This window comes from Phoxinus phoxinus (assembly GCF_949152265.1).
Source record: "Phoxinus phoxinus genome assembly, chromosome: 24".
Lineage (NCBI taxonomy): Eukaryota > Metazoa > Chordata > Actinopteri > Cypriniformes > Leuciscidae > Phoxinus > Phoxinus phoxinus.
In genome coordinates, this window is record NC_136899.1 from 3,725,808 (window position 1) to 3,738,871 (window position 13,064).

At 36.8% G+C, this 13,064-nt stretch overlaps 1 protein-coding gene across 2 annotated transcripts; it reads right to left on the minus strand.

Annotated features, from left to right (window-relative positions):
- Positions 1 to 4,986: 4,986 nt before the first annotated feature.
- sbk1 (SH3 domain binding kinase 1) lies at positions 4,987 to 13,064 on the minus strand. 2 transcript variants are annotated; one of them, XM_079600978.1, is made up of 5 exons: positions 13,000 to 13,064; positions 12,644 to 12,784; positions 9,360 to 9,544; positions 8,979 to 9,181; positions 4,987 to 8,099 (listed from the first exon to the last, which is right to left on the minus strand). In XM_079600978.1, the coding sequence occupies exons 2-5, from the start codon at positions 12,679 to 12,681 to the stop codon at positions 7,326 to 7,328; spliced, it is 1,200 nt and encodes a 399-aa protein (XP_079457104.1). In that variant the 5' UTR covers positions 12,682 to 12,784; positions 13,000 to 13,064; the 3' UTR covers positions 4,987 to 7,325. The 2 variants fall into 2 exon arrangements, with proteins under 2 accessions (XP_079457104.1, XP_079457105.1); XM_079600979.1 differs by lacking the exon at positions 13,000 to 13,064 and having other exon boundaries at positions 12,644 to 12,805.

Sequence of the window (13,064 nt, forward strand, 5' to 3'; positions counted from 1 at the left end):
ATCATACGCGTGATGAGTGTGTTTGTGTGCATGCGTGTGTCGCGTCGGTCTCTAGCGGATACAACTTGAGCAGAAATCATCATCAGTTTTAATTACTTTGATTAAGCTGCATGATGAATCTGTGTTGGGTTGAAAAGTTAATTATCACACAGATAGCGGAGAGTGATGAAGACCAAAAGAAGTCAAACTCAAACTTCAGAAAGGTCACAGAAAGGTCGTTCGTCTGTTTGTGTTTACGCGGAAGAACCAAAAGATAATTTGCAACCAATCAATATTGTTTCCTCAGGTGAACCAAATGAGAAATTACAAAATGCCCTTGACTTTGATTAACCTGATTCATACAGGCATTAAACTTTCATATTCAACAGCTTAATAAGGAATTAAAATGCTTAACTGCACAAACTTCTCAGCTACACGTCTTTTCAGGTAAAAATGCTGTTAAATGTGTTACCGTAAATTTTTTGCAGTGTAAATATTTTATATGCATGAACAAATTTCTTGATTCTTTATATTTGCATCTTCGTTTTGTATAACCCCTTATATTGGCATACAGCTCACACCCATTACATATTTAATACAGTAATATACTATACTAAACCTAAACTAATCTTGACAAACTATATATCATTTGAAAGCTTAAAATCTCTAGTTTACATATTTGATATTCTAAATAAATTACAGAGGAGCCGTAATTTATCAATTTGCAACAATTTTCATACAAGGCGTGTTCAGACCTCTATTTTGAAATAGTGATGAACATGAAAAATCATGAAAGAATGGTAGAAACCTCAGTTTGTTTTAGTTTAAAAGATAGCATCCATTCAATTATTTTAGAAAAAAAGGTCTGAAAATGTTTTAAATATAAAGAAAAAAATAATAGATTCAGTATTAGTGATGTGGCAGCGAGCTATAATGCACATACGGGATCTTCTTGTGTTTATTAGAGGTTGAATTAATTTAAAAATCTGCCAAACTTCCAATACTACTTCTGAATAGGATGTCTACTTCATAAATTGTATGAAAATTGTAAAAATAATGGTTCAGATCACTCAAACAACATATGGAGACGCCCTTATATGGGCAGTAATGTTCACTAGTGGAGAAGTGTGGTACTGCGCCCAAACTAAATCTCACTGAAAGCTTATTTTTTGAGATATCAACCTAAAATTTGAAACACAACTTGTTTAGATTTTTGGGTTTGATTTTTGTTGTTGCATTTTTAGAGACCACCAGGTTTTGAAAATATATATTTTATATAAAATATGAATAATACAAATTTTAACATTACATTTTCATAAACTCAAACTTCTATAACTTTTTTTTTTTGTTTTCACTTTTTTTCACTTCTACAAAAATCCGCCAAATGTCTTCTTTAAAACAAGACCAATCTTACATCTATATTCCAAAGCATTCTTGAATTACAACCATTTAGTTTCGGAATGTGCATTTTCATGTCCATTAAAAAAAAGGGGGTGCCGCTTAAAGGGTTAAATTAAAAAAAGAATAGGACATCTTTAAGCTTTATCGTGCTTTATCTATTTATTTATGTATTTATTTTAGAAATATGCCTGTATATATATATATATTTTTTTTTTGAGCACTTAATGTTAAATAGCTATAAATAAATGACACCTATTTTAGGACTTTATAAAGATATTTTTAAAGAAGTTTTTAAATTTTGCATTGTGATGTCTTTATTTTAACTGAACACATTGTCCCACCTAATTCTGATTATCATAATGCATCATAATTCTCATTAGCTACTCTAATGCAATTTGCATATGTTATACTTCCATTAATTTAAGCTGAAACAATTATTGTATTAATCATTGCACAGAAAGTGTGCTGGAGAAAATATTCTCAATGCACAAAAAAACCTAGATTTTCATTATGCAATTGTTTTTCCTGTTTGATTTTGTGGTTGTGTGAGATTCCCCCTATAGCATGTAACTCTGTTCACACCGTCGTATACTTTGTAGATAAAGACAAAACTAGAGGGCAGAAAAAGATGTTCCGGATTACAACCGACATCTTCAGGACAAAATCGCTTATACTGACAAAACATACATGGGGAATTGCTCCCATTATTTCTAGAAAAAACCCTCAGAGAGATGAAAAATTCCCCTGCTGCTTTATTCCCCGTTTGCTTGCGTTTCATTATGAGGGATATTTGAAGGATTCGAAGCGAGGTCCTCTATACCCTTATCTGCATTCTGTCCTTTTTTATCCGCTTCACTCTTTTTTTCCTCTTGAACTCCCTTGTGACTGAATCTAACCACCCCTTATCACCACGACTTAATGAGCTCCCAAGCATTACCGGCATCACACACACACACACACACACACACACACACTCACACTCACGCTCACTCACTTTATCGGGCTGGTAGCTTCTACCGTTCTAGTTCCCCTCTGTCTAATTGTGCATTTATTCTTTTGCTCTCTAAAACAGCTCATTAGTGTTTTATATCAGAGAGAGAGAGAGAGAGAGAGAGAGAGAGAGAGAGAGAGAGAGAGAGAGAGAGAGAGAGAGAGAGAGAGAGAGAGTGAGAGAGAGACCTAGTTTTAATGACCTTCAGAAAAGCAGCAAAAAATTATGCAAAGCAAAGTAGGATAAAAAGATGAATTAAGTAACAGGGAGAAAAGGCCACAGAAAGAGAGCAAAAGAGTCAGTTATCCGCATATCTCGCGTCTTTCTTGCCAAATGATTAAAATTACACACAAACCCTTAAAAGATCATCTCTGAAAGACTTCTGTGCATTTCTGTAGTGATACACATATCAAGACATTATAGCAATAAAGTGACACACAGGGTGAAATGTCAGGGAATGCTAATAATGGACGGGTGAATGATGCTCGTGATCCAGGTTAAAGTATCTGTATTATGCACTGAACAATTGTGTCTTCATTCGTTGTGTTGATTGGCTGGTTGACAGATAATGATCAGGGAATACTGAATTGAATGGATGAATACTGTAGAGATTCACATTACCTAACCCTAACCCTTATTTACATAACCTTCCTTTGATGTCATAAACACTTACTTTACCTCCCGATGATGGTAAATATTGACTTTACCCTTGTGATACTGTAAACATTTACTTAAGTGTAATCCTATTTACATGATCTCAAATCAGTGCTCTCATCTCTCTGTGAAGCTGTAAATATTCATAGTAACACCGTAAATATTTACTTAACATCGCTGCAGTGTTGACTAAGACTAAAACTATTAAAAATATATTTTCTGTTATTGAAATAAAGCTGAAAAAAATGTATTTCATAAAATACTAATTCCAAAATGACTAAAACTGACATAAAAATAAATAAAGATGCAGTGTGTATACAAAATCAAATGAAAAAGCACGTAACAAAATTACTCCACTTTAAACTACACTTAAAGGTAGGGTAGGTCAGAATTGTCTAAAAAAACTTTTATTCAAATTTGTTTAAACTGTCTTTATATACCAATACATAATTAAAATGCAAGTACTCTGAAATAGAGAGTATAAAAAACTGAGTGACTCTAGTGTATTTAATCTTCAATAAACACAGCTCATTAATTCCATTCACTCCCACCTAAAAACGGGTGTGCGACTGCGCGCACGGGCAGAGCCAGTAATAGCGGCGGTAGTCATGGCGACGGAGAGTGACAGTCGCGCAAGCCAATCACTTGTTTCGTCCCGAATGGAATTAATGAGCTGTGTTTTTTGAAGATTAAATACACTATAGTCACTCAATTTTTATACTCTCTTTTTCAAAGTACTTACATTTTAATTATGTATTGGTATATAAAGACAGTTTAAGCCAATTTGAAAAAAAGTTCTTTAGACAATTCTTACCTACACAACCTTTAAAATGAAACCTGAAAATATATAAGCTTATTCAAAATATTAATAAATACAATAATCACATATAAATCATTATAAAATATTGCTGCATCACTCACTGTAATGCTGTAAATACTTACCTTATAATAATAAACCTCTCTCTAAAGTTGTAAATATTTACAATATCTCTATAAAAGTGTACATTGTGAGCTATAATGTTGTAAATATTTACATAATCTCACTGTAATGTTATACACTATAAATACACTATACAATGTTCACTGTAATATTGCATAATAGAAAGCCTTTTGTTTTCCCTTATTTTTGACAGATGTTCATTACAACATCACTTCATTCAGACTGAAGGATAAAAGATGAGCCAATGCAGGTAAATAATAATAATAATACCATACATAATTTTCACTATAAAACCACTTAACCTCATAACATAATGAAGCTATTACATTTAAACAGATGTTATGCGATCTGAAGTGGATAAATAGTTGAATTAAACCATTTTCATTTAGTTTAGTTTCAAAGGACATATTGTTTAGCTGGACATACTTAGCTCTACATAATTTGCATCAATCTTTTTGAGTTATGACAAATTCTAATTGAATTATGTTCAACAAATGAATTACACTGATTTAAAGAACTTAATAATATGTGGCATAAACAAACATTACGTTGATTACTCAAAAAACTAAGTTGTTTCAACTAATTTGGTACAATGTTAACATAACGGAAACTCTTTTAAATGTCAAACATAAACAGATCTTTACATTTACTAAAAACACACTTAATTTCAACATTAAACTCTCTTTATCCAGTCTTATGCAGAGCATGCTGGGAACTAAAAATCCACTGCCCAAGTTATCAAGACAATTTCATTGTTACTACAGCAGTTTCTATAAAATAAAATAAAAATCGAATAACGCGGGATTTTCAATTTAAATTACACACGTTTTCAACTTAGAAAGTTTAATAAAATCAATAAATCATAATTTTACTTTGCAACCATGCATGATACATTTATTTAAGTTGTCACCTTAATTTCTGTTTCTGTAGTGTTGTTGTACTTTTAAACTGACACACACACACACACACACACACACACACACACACACACACACACTGATAGAGGCAATAAGTGCAATTAAATGTGCATTTAATCTGTTTAATTAGCTGTTTATCATTCAGAACAATCTACGACTGTATGACAATCCTTACAACAGCTAAATAACATCTAGTTTTATAAATGTACTCTTTTTTTTAAATAAAAAACACCAACTATTGTAGGTCGATATTCCAAGGTCGTTTGAACAACCTTTATAACCATGAAACAGTCCTATAAAAAGAGCAAAATCCATTATCAATAAACTGTTTTATGATTGCTATTATCTCATACTAAACCACAGAACTACTTCAGATTATGTGTCATATTCTTTTCGTCTGTTCTCGAGTTTGTTTTTGATGAGAAAATGTGCAACATACCTCAAACATTAACATTAACTGCTCTATACCACCTAAGTCACTATCTATGCATCCTATGTAAACATACACTTTAATTTAAGACTAAAAAGAGTCTCTGTAGAAGTTCGTTAATCGATCGTTTGATACAAAAGAAGCTACAAGTTAGCACTACCTGACGAAACACAGTCACTATGTTCTAGGGAGAAGATGCTCTCGTGTTCTTGAAAGATCCCTTGAGGCTTTGCTTTCCTAAATGACTCTTTATACGAGAACACAGAAGACGGGTCTCGGTTCAGCCGTTGAGATCGGCACTTTTCTTCAGAAATCTCATAGAAAGGTGTTTGAATGCACACTTCAAATACAAAGATACATAATAAAATCCCTGTGATCTATAGAGACTGTGTCTCTACTCTTGAAGAAGTCCTGTGTCTCTGGAAGTTCATCTATAGGCAGTCTCCAGGTTATCGTGGATCTTCCTCGTAAAACTAAAAAAAGTCCAGTATAAAATATATCGTATTCTTCTATTGGTGCACATCATGTATGATTCTGTCGTAGGCTGGTTTAAAAGTCACATGATGATGAGCCTCCGTAACGAAAAGATGGCGATCCGTATATGTTCACACCATCAGTGTATTTCCCTGTTTGCCGAGTTTCAGTTTTAGTGCACGATTGACAAGTTAAAAGGATAGTTCACCCTAAAATAATAATAATAATAAGTCATCATTTACTCACCTTGGTGTTGCATTTCTCAACATTTCTAATTTTCGTTTAGCGGTAAAGTCCTAAAATAACTAAAACTATAGACATTTAAAAAACCAACAAAAATTATTAAAACCTTACCTAAAATTTAAAATATGACAATCTATTATAGTATATCAATGATACTAAAAAATAAGTCTATACAGTATATTCAAAGTCTTGTAAAGCCACACGTTCATCAGCTTTGAGTGAGAAACGGACCAAATCGTGAATTAAAAATGCATATCTCTCAAATATCATTCGATTTAAATACGGCACATCAAGATGGATCAAATTTGATGTCAATAACCATCAGTGCATCTTCTCTTTTAGAAAATGTGTGCAGAAATCCGTATCTTATCTACTCCTAAAAGGTGTATATTAGTAACTTACACAAATAATATGCACTGATATACACCTTTTAGGGCTAGATAAGTTACAAAATTGTTCCTTTATGGGTTCTGCCTCAGTAGCCAAGCTAAATGTATGATTTTTCACATTCTTTCTGACAGTGAAGATGCACAATATTTGAAGCAAAAATCAGCATCAATACAATTTTTGGTTGACAATGACTTTTCCTCACATAAATGTGTCATATGACTTTAGAGGACTCAGATATGGTACTTTGATGTGATTTCAGGATCTTGACATCTAAAGCACCCATTATGGAGCATTGTGCAGTATTTCTTCATTCGTGTTTCAATGCAAGTAAGTACGGAGCCACTAAAGGGACAAAAGCGATGGGGGGAAAAATATGAGATGGGAGGAAAATTTATATTTCAGTGCTTTTGCATTCACACCCAAATGTTTTGCGTTCCCCCGAGAAACTTTGCATTCTCTCGTCTCTTGGTCAAACGCAAAAGTTTTGTGAGCAAATGCAATTTTTTTTATAGGGAACGCAACAGTTTTGGAAGAGAATTGCATTGACATATTTTTCCCTCACCATGTCCCTTTAGGGTCTCCATAAGAAAAAAAGACATCTTGTTTTTTAAGTGAACTATTCTTTTAAATTAAAAGCAATTATGTTAAATTCAGTGCTTTTTTCCTTGCAAAACTAAATAATTTCTAGAGCTAAAGTGACCTACCACATCCTTTTCATCCTGTCGATCTTCGAAGTAAGTGAGGTTTCAGAGCCACAGAGTAATAGTTTTGCTAGTTCTTAATAACCTACGGCGTTCTTGTCATTCTTGCGCAAACGTTCTTCCAGTAGTTCTCCTGAAGTAATATTGCTACCAGTTTCGCGGCCGTCCAGTGAAACCCTTACACGTTTGAGACCCGGTTTTGTCTTCATACACAGATCTCAATAGGAGTGGTCATCATCACTTTGCTCTTGTCTTGGCGGTTGGGCGACGGGCTTTTGGAGGACTCTTCTCTTGAGGAATGTGGTTCGGATAGGATGCTACGTTTGAGGGGGGTGGGGCGTAGACAGGAAGTGCCTGAAGGGGGGGAGGGCTCTGTGTGTCTGTGGGCGGAGCAACGTGAGGCTCCTCCCCTCGGGGCCCTACAGGACGCTCTGCGGCGATGATGATTCAGCAGGTCGTATTTAAGGAAGTAAAACACCTCTTTGACGCCACAGCGCCGCTCCGGCTCCAACGCCAACAGCCGGCCGAACATGCGTAACGCGTCATCAGAGAAACGCCTCCACTGGGAGGGAACGGCTCCTGGAGGACACGCCCCCCGTTGCCAGCGCTGAAATTCCGAAAAGAATGCGTCGCTAGGCAACGCCGCTTCCCATGGGAAGTTTCCCGTGAGCATGCAGAAGAGCAGAACTCCGAAAGCCCACACGTCCTGGGTCGTCGCCACGACGATGCCCTCCGAAACCGAGGCCTGGCACACCTCGGCTGCAGTGTATGGGATGGTGCCGCTGATCCGCTTGATCCGGCTGCCCGCCCGCCGTGTCATTCCCAAATCTGCCAATTTCACACGCCGGCACTCGCGGTCGAAAAGCAGAACGTTTTCTGGCTTCACGTCACGATGGACGAGACTCTTGCTGTGCATGAAATCCAGAGCCAATCCCAGTTGCTGAACACAGCGTTTGACCATCTCCTCCGGCAGGCCGGCCTGAAGACACATGGGAACACAAGAAGGCACAGTTTAGCTGAGGAGGCATAGAGAGTACAGTATAAGCTCATAGTCTATAAGGGAGGAAGTAGAAACTTGTAGTTGATTCGCCGTGTTTTCTATAATCAAAAGCAGGATCACACGGCCTGTACAACTCCACAGATGTATGCAGAATTAACATAGGCTACACTCACTTGTTTCAACCCAATTTTGGGTCAAATATGGACAAACCCAAATGTTGGGTTAAAAATCTAATTTAAAAATGTAACTCAATGGCTGGGTTTGTCCATATTTGACCCAAAATTGGGTTGAAACAACCCAGCATTTTTTAGAGTGTACCTATCAATCATAAAGTTATACAAATTCTCTGTTTTGGATATAAACATATTTCCCAAAAAAAATAGCACAGAAAATATGAAAAAATAAAGATTCTGTGTGAGTCATACATACTGTACTGTTCATGTCATCCAGACAAGACAAAAAAAAAAAACTAGTATATTTAGTTAAATCTCACAAAGAACATGTCCAGGTCTTATTTCACAAACAAAAAAAAACAAATAAATAAATACTGTTCAAAAGTTTGGGTTCGTTATGAATTTTTAAAATGTTTTTGAAAGAAGTATTTTCTGCAAACCAAGGCTGACCAAACATACAGTAAAATTGTGAAATATTATTACAGTTTAAAGTAGATGTTCTCTATTGTAGTATATTGTAAAATGTAATTTATTCCTGTGATCAAAGCTGAATTTTCAGCATCATTATTTTGGGTTGAAATATGACATAGCAACAGTAACTAAAGGGGGCGGGTCTTTACGAACGGTCATTGTGACACTGCGTGTGCATTCAGGATTAAACAGGTCATATAATGCGCAGTGATACCTGAGGTGGGATGATGTCGAACAGGTCTCCCGCGGGCGCGTACTCCTGACCGAACACGTAACTGTCCTCCGTCTCAAACAGGACGTTCAGGACCTTGATGATGAACGGACTGCAGCCCAGCGCCGCCGTCAGACTGTACTCGCGCAAGAAACTACGCAGCTTCGTCTTGTTCTTGCTCACGTACTTCAGAGCCAGTTTAGTTCCTGGCAACACACAAAACAGCAATGAATGAAATATCCTGGTGCAGCAAGACCTCTATATTTCAATATAGAGGAGCTACATTCACCTCCATTGTATGGAAAGGAGCAGCCAGGAGATTATGCAAAACATTTTGTTTTGGTTCCACAAGAGGAAAAAATAACAATAATCCTCCAGGCTCACCCTGTGTCCGGTGCACACACAAGTCGACTTTGCCGTAGGTGCCCTTCCCCAAAGTAGCGATCAGCTCGTACTGCTGCTCGACCTCTGAGGCGGAGAGAGACGTGATGGACAGCGCCTGCATGTCCTCGACCGGAGCCCCGCTCGCCTCACTGCCCCGTCCCGCTGCGGGAACACCCACCTGGGCACTGAGAAACACACACACATTATCTCACACGCACTGACACGCTTATTTCAAGAGGAGGCCAGATGCACACATCTAAAAACTGTTTAATTGCTTGGGAATTTTGTCTCGGTTTCCATTAAAAGATCTCAAAATTCCTAAATCAAGATATATTTACTTGAGACGCAAAATGACGTAAGATATTAACCCCTGGTTTCACAGACGAGGTTTAAGCTTATTCCAGACTAACATGCATGTTTGAGCAGTTTTAACTGAAAGCAATTTGCACTGACAGATCTTAAAATATGTCACTCAGAGCCATTGTTTTGTCTCAAGATGCACATCAGTGATGTTTTTTTCTAAGGCATGATGTTTAAAAAAGCTTCTTCCCAAGTAAATATATCTATTTTAAGAATGTTTAGATAATTTCACTGGAAAATGACAAAAATACTAAGAAAATCTTCTTCTTCTTTTTTTGCAATGGCAAGGCAAGGCCAAATAAAGTTTATTTATATAGCACATTTCATACACAATGGTAATTCAAAGTGCTTTACATAGAAGAAATTAAAATAATCAAAAGAAATAAGAATAATTAAAACAGTTTAGAATAAAAAATAAAATACAGTACAAACAGTCGGACGAACAGTGGCACAGTACAAATTCATTAAATGCAGTTAAAACATTTCTTAAGATTTTTTATTTTTCAATTATTTTCTTAAACCTCTGATGCTGTTCGGTTTTACGCTTCATTTATTTTTATTTTTTTAACTTTATTGGAATGATACGAAACTCGGTTAAGGTTTTGGCACTTGTTGGGTGAACAACAAAACAATTATGGACATTCGAAAATTCTAGATTTACCAGTTTCATTTTCAAGTCTATGCTCATAACAGGTAATAAATGGTTCATTATCTATTCCATAAATATAATTTGGTACCATAAAATCCCCTAAAAATACAAAATATTAAACAAAAATAAATAAATAAGTAAAATTAAATTTAAAAAATCTGATTGTGAAATCTGTTATCTGATTGTATGGCCATTCTTGTTGAAGATTTGCTGATCAAAATCACCTCAAAATTCATCTTTTTTGTGTCGTATGCAAATTACCTTAATAATAATAATAAGCATGCACACTATTTTTGGAGTCATGTTTTTTAATGTGCCATGTATTTTAAATAGTTATTAATAGCGGTCCGTTGCATTCACAGCTGCCCCCTCGGTTGAAGTGTGTGTGTGTGTGTGTGTGCCCCGCTAGCGACGGCCCTGCCCGCTTGCACTGATGCGTTGACTCTGACTGGCACAAAGCACCGGTATCATGTGAGAAGAGCGCTAAAGATTAATATACAGAAGTGCCGGCCCACTTCAAGCGCTGTTCTTAATAATGTTCTGTGAGACCGGCCCCTGCTGAGCACCTCTCTCCTGGTGTTATAGACCTCCTTGATGACGCCTTTTGTCTTTTGCTCTGTTTATTAACGCTCGTGTCCTCATTTCTTTCCTCTCGTCAGCACTTCTGCACTCTATTTCCCGCGCCGCGCACCTGATTTGACACTCTCCTCCGACGAAGCAAATCTTTGTAAATATTTCAGCAGCAGCAAAGGGCACTAACTGACTCACGGTCCTGACGTCTCACAGCGCTCACGGGAATAAAGCAGTGACCTAGAATGAGTCCTCACGTTATCAGCATCATGCATAGTGACAGCGCAAGACCCTCCGCTGAGCATCACTGCCACACAACAACAACAACAACAACAGATGACCTTCAGATGACCTCTCTGATGTGCCGAACCCCTGCTATCCTGGACACTTCGGCCCCTGACTGAGAAACACATGAGAAATTGATTCAGGAACATTCTCATTTTCTCTAGAGGCCGTTGTCTACCTCGGCTAGATACCTGTCCTTTCTTTTTCCTGCATTACCTCACCTGTCGTTCCTTCCCGCCCTTCATTCTGAACCTCAACCGCTAGAGCACTGCGGTGAGCACAGACCTTTTAGGAATTGCCCAATTTCAATTGAATTGGCCACAACACACTGGATATTGAATTAGAGTGACAGGAAAATTAATTTTCAGAAGGACAATTGGAAGAAATGCACATTAATCCTACAGAACACAACAACTAAATGAGCTGGAACTGAAACTTTCCATTTTATAAAACTGCTTAATGTTATTTAGCTCCATTTTGTACATTTGAAATCCCAAAAAGTAAATTTTATATATACAAAATGGAGCTATTAATTCATTTATGTTGTTATATATATATATATATATTATAGAAAGAAATAGCTCATATTTTGTGTATGACTTCAGTTTGCTTTCTCTATATTGATGCACACTGAACAATTTTCAAAAAACAATTTTCACTCTATATTCTATATAAGTATAAAAATAGTCTGTATACTACAAAAATATACTATATAAGTATATTTCACAAATAATAAGAAAGAAATGGCAAGTAAAACATTGAATTAAACATGAAATTCTGAAGTAGTGTTTTCTTGTACAAATGTACTCGAATACTTTAATTTACTGATATATAACTTTGAAAAATCTTTTTTTGCAGTGTCTTGAATGCACTTTACTATAATAAATCATAATCGCCCCACTTAATAAATGGGACAATCCGTTCCTCATTGAGCCTAAATTTGATCCTAAGGTCAACACCTGAAGGCGACCTTTGACCTGCCCTCCCTCACAGGTCACATTCATTTCATACACAACATTCGTGCATATACTTGCATAAACTCGTGTTTACAGGATTTATTGAAACGCTAAACGCATTACACAAAATAAAACAGTTCTGAATTCACTCATTAAATCCGATTCCTTTTTTATTATTATTGATTTTAATTAATGATTTTAATTCATTTATTTATTTTAGCATTTTTACTGCCCTGTTTCTCCTCTATTCCTAATTTATTTCCTTTCTTTTTTCACCTCATATGCTTTGGCGATATTATAAATGTTAACAAACACGCATATAATATCAGACTCTGGAGACATCAACAAAAATGCATGAATGCACGCCGAGAGCGTGAGTTGAGAGCGGCAAGAGCCCTCGGCGGTCTTCAGACAAAAGAAATCAATACAGCGCTGACCGGATGAAGAGGATCTCCAGCACTCACCTGCCGGTGCCCTCTCTCTCTCCCTCATGTTCCTGCATCCAGACGCCGCGTCTAGCGATTCATTCCCCCCAGAAAAGCATGATCTTCAATCACAAAGAATGAGTTTCCTCAGCGTTCCTGAAGGACGTCTGGCTCAGAGCTCTGTCACACACACACACACACACACACTACATCCTCAGCTTTGCTTTCCAGTCCTGCGCTCATGTGGAAAAATCACAGTCCTGTTCAGTGTTTCCTTTGTGAAGGAGCACGAGGAGAGAGGAGCTTGTGTGTGTGTTCAGTCATCAGTGATGTACAGTGTGTGTGTGTGTGTGAGAGAGAGGGGAGGGGGTTGTATCTGTGCGTGAATGACCTACTTCATTGCGTTTGCGCTCCTGGATGCTGGAAGAACGGCGTCTGTGTCTCGCAGCATCCAGGGTCC